This window comes from Mus caroli, chromosome 4 (assembly GCF_900094665.2).
Source record: "Mus caroli chromosome 4, CAROLI_EIJ_v1.1, whole genome shotgun sequence".
NCBI classification, from domain to species: Eukaryota; Metazoa; Chordata; class Mammalia; order Rodentia; family Muridae; genus Mus; species Mus caroli.
Window position 1 is genome coordinate 135,082,306 of NC_034573.1, and position 8,432 is coordinate 135,090,737.

The 8,432-nt window shown below is 49.5% G+C and overlaps 1 protein-coding gene across 1 annotated transcript in view; it reads right to left on the reverse strand.

Annotated features, from left to right (window-relative positions):
* Tnfrsf1b (TNF receptor superfamily member 1B) overlaps nucleotides 1–4,371 on the reverse strand; it is a 32,044-nt gene extending 27,673 nt beyond the window's left edge. The window contains exon 1 of the mRNA XM_021159916.1: nucleotides 4,226–4,371. Within this exon, the coding sequence (XP_021015575.1) occupies nucleotides 4,226–4,303 (78 nt within the window). The 5' untranslated portion in view covers nucleotides 4,304–4,371. The remainder of the gene's footprint in view (nucleotides 1–4,225) is intronic.
* Nucleotides 4,372–8,432: the final 4,061 nt, after the last annotated feature.

Below are 8,432 nucleotides of genomic sequence, written 5' to 3' on the forward strand. Positions count from 1 at the left end.
GTCTTAGGTGACCCCCATGATGCCTAAGGGGCCATGACTCAGAAATTGACAAGCACATAGCTAGAGCCTTCTGTGTTCCTTCCAACTTCATCATGCATATTCCTCATCATCCCCAAGTGACGTTTAGCACCGGCCACTGAAAGAGTAAGATGGTGACTCCCTGACCATATATAGCTTTTGCTTCCTACACAGGGTCCCAGACCCAAGTCAGGCAAGTGATCTGAGGGGCCCAGCCAGGGGATATGGGGCAGGAAGTACAGCAGGAAAAGGTGACAGGAAGAACGTTGGTTTGGGGGTACCAGGCAGCAAATTCATTCAAACAGGAACTTGGGGCAATTGAATATCTGCTGCCTAAGCTTTGTTGACCTATGGCTCCCACTGATGGGTGCCTGAGTTTCTCCTAGCTGTGAACACTGAATATAACCAAATCAGGACAGACACCAGTGACTTCAAAGCCTTAGTCCTTGCCACCACCAGGGGTGTGTTTCCACGGTACAGAGGAAAGAGGGAGGCTCTGATTACAACAGAGGAAGGCTGAAGGCTGACCAAGGGAGCTGGTGTCTCACGTTGTCTGAAATTGGGGATATAGCATATGCACCTCACTTCTGCTCCCAGTGCCAACCCTCAACTTCCCTCCTTGTCCACTCCAGGGCCCTGAGCCACCACCACTGGGATGGCATAATCATAACCCAGGATGAGTAGAGGTAGGAAGTGTGAGCTATTTAAGGAGAGGGTCTCCAGCTCATCAGATCTGATACAGCAGTGGGAAGAAGCCCAGATACACTTTGAAAGAGGCAGGCCACCAGAACCTCGATCTGCCCACCAACCTGGCACATTTGGCTGTAAAACGGAGTCATGAGTTACAACAAAGGTCAGCCAAATATCTCTGACATTTAGCCAAATGTTTTCAGTTTTTTTGTTTTCTTTTAGTTGGTTTCATGAAGTCCAGGGTTATCTCAAACCCTTCGTGTACCGAAGGATGGCCTTGAATTGATAATCCTGCCTGTACCACCCTGAGTGTTGTGATTAAGCTGTCAACAAGAGCAACAAGAAATGTAACATATATACCAGGCATGGTGGCAAACATCTCTCTTCTTCCCCACAAAGACACCCTGGGTGAACTCTCCTCTTTCCCTACAAAGATACGCTGGCTAGTATTGGGTAGCAAGGGCCAAAACGTGTCAAAGTGTCACCCAACCTTAGAGATGGACAAATGTTTCAGGAAGTCACTGGGCCAGGGACCAGGACTTTCTTCAACCCAAGCATGCCAGAGAAGGCCTCAGGATGTAGCCCTGCTGGTAAAGCGCTGCCCAGCATGTAGAGACACATGTCCAGAGCTACATACGTCAGGTGTTGATGGCACACAGCTGCAATCCTAGCTCTGGAGATGTGCAAAAAAAGATCTGGACTTCAAGGTTTTCCTAAACAACATAGTGACCTGAAGGCCAGCCTGGGCTACAGGAGACACCATCATCAAAAAAAAAAAAAAAAAAAAAAAAAAAAAAAAAAAAAAAAAAAAAAGCCAAGCAAATTCTCTATTACCATGACAAAAGCTAATGTATCCCATGTAACTGTAACAAGAGCAGTTCTGAGCAAAACCCAAGTCTCTGAAGTGTGTGACCTTCTGGCCATGTGGCTTCTGGGGTTCTGGAGGTAGTTTCCTAGAGCTGGCCAGTGGGCAGTGTGTGAAGCATGCATGGACAAATGCCAGGAGAGTTGATGGATGGATGGCTCTATATCAGGGTACCTGACCACCTAACCACTGCCATCTGAAGGTCCCAATACCAAGCCACATCCTCAGTCACAATACAGAGGCCCCAGAAGGATGTCGGCCAACGAACAAAAGACAGAGATAGGAGGAAAGAAGGAAAGAGCTCTCAGACTAAGCAGTACTGCAGGCACCTAATCCACTGCAGGGCCAGCCTGGGACGCTACAGACTCTGGCTCGAGCAGCAAACAGCAGTCCTCAGCCCTGAGAGTCCCAGGGACAGGGAGGCCATACATAGCAGGTTAAGTAAGATCAGAACAAGTGCTCACCTACCCTGTTTCACACGCATTTATCTGCCAAATAAATGAAACACTGAATAGAAGGTTAAAGTGAGTTTGCTGCCCCTGAAACCTACTCAAATATCCTCAGGGCTCTCTCTGCTGCCTAGGCACACTACACACAATATCTCTGAGTCCCACAATACGGATAGGAGTGGGAATACAGGTAAGGGAAGGTGTGGAGAAAGAATGTTGGGAGTCAGGCTAGCAACTTGCCTTCAAATCTCACCCCATCACCTCCCAGTTCTGTGGTCCTGGCAAACGCCACAGCTTGTCACCCATCCCCACACCTTTCAGTGGAACAAGGGTACCCACCTTGTAGAAACAGCTGGAAGGGAAGTTTCAGTGCTACTCTGTGACAAAGTGCCCAACACAGTATCTGGCACTTGAGTGTCCCAAACCAGGAGCTTCTGTGGAATCAATCAAGAGAAGGCTTGCACAGTTCTGTGCTAAGGGTCCCTCCTACCCTTGAGGGACAGAGAATAAAAAGTAGCATGGAATCTGTGTTCTATAGAGCAGGTCATGTCTAAGTGGGGGGATGTGTACAGGCCTTTCTGGAGACCTGGGATTTACAAAAGGCTCAGAAGTGTTGAGAGGGCTGTAACGTGGACAATGTGTGTGCAGGGGTTATACACGCACAGTGGTAGACACCTAGTCATCAGCTTCACAGAGCGTAGGTTCATGTGAGCAGGCAACACAGATATGTCCATCTGGCCTGGAATACCTGGAAGGTAAGGAAGGGTTCAGCCTCCACCACTAGGAGCTACAAAGGCTTCCCAGGTAGAGGTGTCTGGGCTTGAACAAGGTCTCTCTGTCAAAGGAGGACTTGTGGGAGTTGGAACACTGGCAGACTAGCTGAGAGTCCACCCAACAGTAGCAGAAGGTCTAAGCTGACCTGGGACTGGTCAGGTACGGAAGGAAGTCTGAGGGAAATACCTTCAGCCAAACCACTGTGGATCCCACAGAGCCTTTCGTGTCCCATCCGGTACAGAAGCTCCTGTGCTCTGTCTGTCCCCAGGGGCAGACCCCAGCTCAGTGCCCAAAGACCTATCCTTCCTTGGAGCTCAGAGCACAATCCCCACTCAGGCTCCTGACCACAATCATGCACATTCACACTCCGCCCTCAGAACTGGGACTGTCCTGATCCGGAGTCCATCCTTGACACCTCCCTGAGGATCTACACCCACCAAAGATGAGTCCATTCCTTTGCATCCCGAGGAGAACAAATGGTCCGGGACCATTGAATATCACCTCCGGACACAACAGAAGCCACCTTCCACTCTACTCCCCTGCAGTCAGGTAAGCACACCCTGTCCATCAAGGTGGGCTCAAGAGGCAGAGAGCATAGATGGAACCAAGCGAAGGCATGTCAGTGCAGCAAGCTCCCTTTAAACCCTTCAAAAAAGGTAATTTCTCTGAGCCTCACTTTTCCGTACCTGTCATCTGCCTTTTTAACCCTGTCTTCGATCAATGGAGGCAGGAAGGAGGGGGGAAAATACCTACTCTGTAGACGTGACCCTGTTCTTGTGTGAGCAATGTGAATACCGGATACTGGGATCTTTAATTGGTCCATTTTCCCGAGGTTCTTTGGGGTAGCTGCCCTCTCTGCCACTACACTGAGAACATTCTGAAATGTCCCCTGAACACAGCAAGGCGGATCCACGGAAGCAATCTAGTGACAGAGAAGTGACTCACTCCCCATCGATCTCTTATACTAGGCGCCTACTTAGACTCCTGGCCCCGTCGACATCTAGCAATCCCAGAGTTTCTAAGAAAGAGACAGACCATGGCGCAGAGAAGGAAGTCTTCAGAAGACGCAACCCGCTCAAGCAATGGGGCAGTGGCCCTGGTCCTTCCCGCCTCAGACCGCGGGACAGAAGGGATTTCGCAAGGATGAACAGTGCTCCTGAGCCCTGCTGGGTGTTATTCGAGCCCTGACCAAGCTCGCGGAGAGAGCCACTGGGTATTTCTGGAACATAAGGCTGTCGGGAACCGAGTACCATCCCAGGCTCCCAACGGGCCAGACTTCGGGTCCCCAGTGGGTCCCCAGAGGCGCGTGGCGCGTGTCTGCTGAGGACGTGATGGCCTCTCATGCTGTCCCGGAATTGTGCAGTAGCAGTAGCTGGGATGGGCACTTTGTGATGCGCAGCTGTCCCCCGTGAGCCCAAGAGTCACCCACCTGGGCGGGCACTGTGTGTCCGGTGGCCCACAGCTGCAGTTCGAAGACCAGCGCGACCCAGAGGGCGGCGGGCGCCATAGGGGCGGCGGTGGCTCCCGCCCTTTGCCTGGAGCTCTAGTGCCTCAGCTGCGCTCTAGCTGGTGACTGAAAGCGAAACCCTCAGGCCAGGAGCTAGGGCCGACCAGGGGGGGGGGGGGGGGGGGGAGGGCGAGAATGGGCGGGGCCTCGCCCTGAGGACACGCCCCTTTACAGGACACCTCCACCTGTGATTCCCTGGCATCTCTGGGCCTCTTTCTCCAGCATCTCTTCCGGGAATGAATGAGCTTTTATCACTCCTTCCTCTTCGAGACACCCTTCCAGTGGTGGGGAAGAGACTGGCGCTGAAGACAGGTGTCCACTATATTCGTGACTGGGTGCCCTGATTGGGTCTCCCCCAGCTAATTTGTCACCATCAGCCCGTCCCAGATCTCATGGACTTCCTACTCTTCGTGGTAGGACATGGGGGAAAGCAGTCCCAAAGTTGGCACCGCTCAGGAGAACCAAAGCCTTCTAGATAATTCACTCATTTAGACTCTAGAGCCAGGCTAACTCCACGTGAATGTTTGCATTTTCTCATGGAGCTTATTAATATGAGCTATATAATATGGCTCCTATAACGCGCAGCATATGTCTGCTTACTCGGAGTGTACAGGCACAGTATAAGCAGCATTGCATAGGTATAGCTCTTTTTAATATGTTTCATTTTTTTCCTTAAACATACTTGGAACCCTAAGCAAGAACAGTCCTCTTCTTCTGAGTTCTCTTGGCTGAGAGGTAAACAGAAATCGAGGAAGAAAGCCATCCAGAAAGTCTTGCTTCCTAGAACTGACCTCATCAGCAAGCTCACTGTAACTCTCATCTGAGTGGCTGTCCCAAGGACTGTGCATATCCCTACAACCCTGAATATGGAGTATTTGGAGAGGTAGGGGTGGGTAGGGAGGCAGGCATCTATTCTGTCCCTCCTCATGGACACACACACTCTCCTGTAGGCTGATAGAGATACTGAGAGACCCGCAGCCACTGGCTCTTGTGAGGGCCACCTCAAGGACGGTACTTTTAGGTGCTGGGGGAGAAACTGGGAAGTGACCCTTGGGAGGATGGAAAATCCCACCTGCTGATCAGGAGCCTGGGAAATCACCTGGTTCTCACATGTTTCTGAGACATAGGACTCAGCCCACAACCTCAACCCTGAAGAGGGGTAGCCACTGAGCAGGCAGGGAGGGTTCTGGTCTTTAAGCCTCCTGTGGAAGACATGGGGCGGGGGTGCTCTGGTCCATCTGAGAAAGCTGAAAGCCATTGTCACCTGTCAGAAGCAAGATTCAGTGGTCTGCCCTGGATTCTGCCCAGTGGGTCCAATTTACTCATTCTCTCCAGCCAGGTAACAATACCACCAAAAACCACATGTGGGAAACCATAGGCTGGTTCCTAACTTAGTCTGTATTCTGCAGTTCAGCATCACACACCTCATACACTTTGAAGAGAAGGGGGTGACTTAGTTTCATGGTTCTCATTCAAGGTTAATGGGACACAGCTGACGATAGCCTTGCTGGCAAAAACTACATAGTAAGGGATACGGAGTAAATATGAATGGTGTGTGTGTGTGTGTGTGTGTGTGTGTGTGCTTGCACGCGCTTGTGTTTCTCTTTTTCTTCTTATAAAGCCACCAATAGCAATCACAGCAGCTCTACCCTGATGATTTTTTAAAATGCTACTTACGAAATAGCATCAGCTGTTATTCTGTGAAAATAGTACAGCCTGACAGCCCACCTCCACCCCCCCAACCCCCCCGCCCAATTCCTGACAGCTAACTTAGCACCTGTGCAGATGCCTTGCAAATCTTCACCAGGGATCACTTGCTATTCACACTGATAACACTTAGTAGTTGTGAAACCAGCAGTTACTGGAAGACTACTCAGGGTCAGCAACATATGTCTGCTAGTACACGTGGACTTGCAGGGGCAGGGGTGGGGGGAGATGAAGTTTTATAGGACCTTTCACAGCTAGGAGGGAGTAGTGTAGATTCAAACCCAGTTTAGTTACCTTCAAAGCCAAGGAGCTCCTACACAGCCCAGTCACTGCTCACTCTGACACATTATATACTCCTCTAGGACTCAGGTACACCATCCTGTTCTGGCTAGTCCCTTGGTGCCTAGGAAACACACAATAAGGACAGCTCAATAAAATGGAAGTGAGTGAGGACTTCTGCTAAGTATACACAAGAGACAATAAAAAGATGAATGTTAACGAGACGTGGTGGTGCATGCCTTTAATTGCAGCACTAGGGAGGAAGATCTCAGAGAGTTCAAGGCCAGCTTGATGTATATAGTGAATATATATATATATATATATATATATATATATATATATATCGAATATCAGGACAGCCAGGGCTATATAGAGAAACCTTGTCTCAAAACACCAAGTGGGGAGCATTAACGAATGGCTAGGTATATATCAGGGTTGGAATCCAGTCTAATCCAGTCAGTACTTGGCTCTACCAACCCCACCATTCACCTTTCAGTCCACAAAACCCCACAGTACAGAAAAGGTCCCCTTGTTCTTATGTCAGTCAGCAGAGATAGGATGGTGGCTTTCATAAGGGTCGCAGACAGATCATCTTAATCTGGTACCTCCCCACTTCCCAGGACAGTCCCGACCCTATCATCTCACACTCCAACAAGATGACATCTCTGCTTGTGCAAACAGAAGACTTACCTTTGAAAGGCAAAGCAAGCAAGGGGGGCCCAGGCTGCTAACTGAGCACTTACTGTATACAGGTGGCCTGGCAAGCCTCTGGAGGAAGTACTCCAGCTTCAGCCAACACAGGCTTCAGCTTCTGACATGGCCACCTGTATACAACCAGAGAGAATGTGCCAGAAACTCTATTTACAAAACCCCAGTGCCAGCATCCTATGACTATTTTATTTTATTTTATTTTATTTTGCTTGTTCATGTGATGTGCCTGTGTTGGCCTATCCCACTCCTCATAAGGTTCTAATGACAAACCAAAGCATGATTCTAACCAAGTTTACCCTGGGGAACCAACGAGTTTGTTGGACTTTCCTACAGAGAGCATGGTGACCCCAAAGCAGCCGCACCAGAAAGTCTTCACGGAGCAAGGTTAGTGGCTTCCATGCAATTGCATAGAGTTCCTCTTAGAGTCTTCCACAGTCAAGTACACTAGTTCTTCCAGGGACACAGCGAGTCCCCCAGGAGCAATTTGGATAGAGCTCTTGGAGGAGTGGCTGGAGAGTCAGATGAGGATCTGTCAGCCCTCCCCACCCCATTTCCATTAATGGAAATGTAACTGTCCATTGACCTTGCTGTGATGGACTCTTTTTGTCTCAGCTGCATTGTTTTCTAGAAAGAAAGCCTTCTGCTACTGTGTGGTGTGGTGTGGTGTGGTGTGGTGTGGTGTGGTGTGGTGTGTGTGCATGTGCGTGTATGTGTCTGGGGATACAGGTGGGAGGACAACCAGGGGAGACAGTTGTGAGTCTGTGGCTAACACAGCTTCCTGCTCGTGATTTTAGTCTGTGACTCACCAAGGGGCTGGCCCAGCACAAGGTGTAGAGATAAGCACAGGCAAAGAGTCAGGCAATAAAGGTCCTGGCTGGGACTACTGAGAAGGAGGAACAAGGGAATCTCATTGCTTAGAAGCAGCTATAATATGCTTGGGCCTCTAGAGGCCATGTTGGAAAGAGCTTGCTTTGTGTCTGTTCCTAGGAGTTCATTCAGAAAAGAATATCAGAGATTCTCTCTCTTAGTAGAAACTGCCTCCCCCAGCACACCTCAAGCCACTCTCTGCTGCACCTCAGCCCTCTGATGGTTTCTTCAGTCCAAGGTGTGCATGTGTGTGTGGTATCATAACAAAACAAAACAAAACAAAACAAAACAAACAAACAAACAAACAAACAAACGAAAACAGTCAGGGGCTGGAGAGTTGGCTCAGCAGTTAAGAGCACTGACTGTTCTTCCAGAGGTCCTGAGTTCAATTCCCCAAAACCACATGGTGGCTCACAACCATCTCTAATGGGATGGGATCTGATGCCCTCTTTTGGTGTGTGTGAAGACAGCTACAGTGTACTCATATATAAAAGATAAATAAGTAAATCTAAAAAAAAAAAGAAAGAAAAAGAAGAAGAAGAAGAAGGAGAAGGAGAAGGAGGAG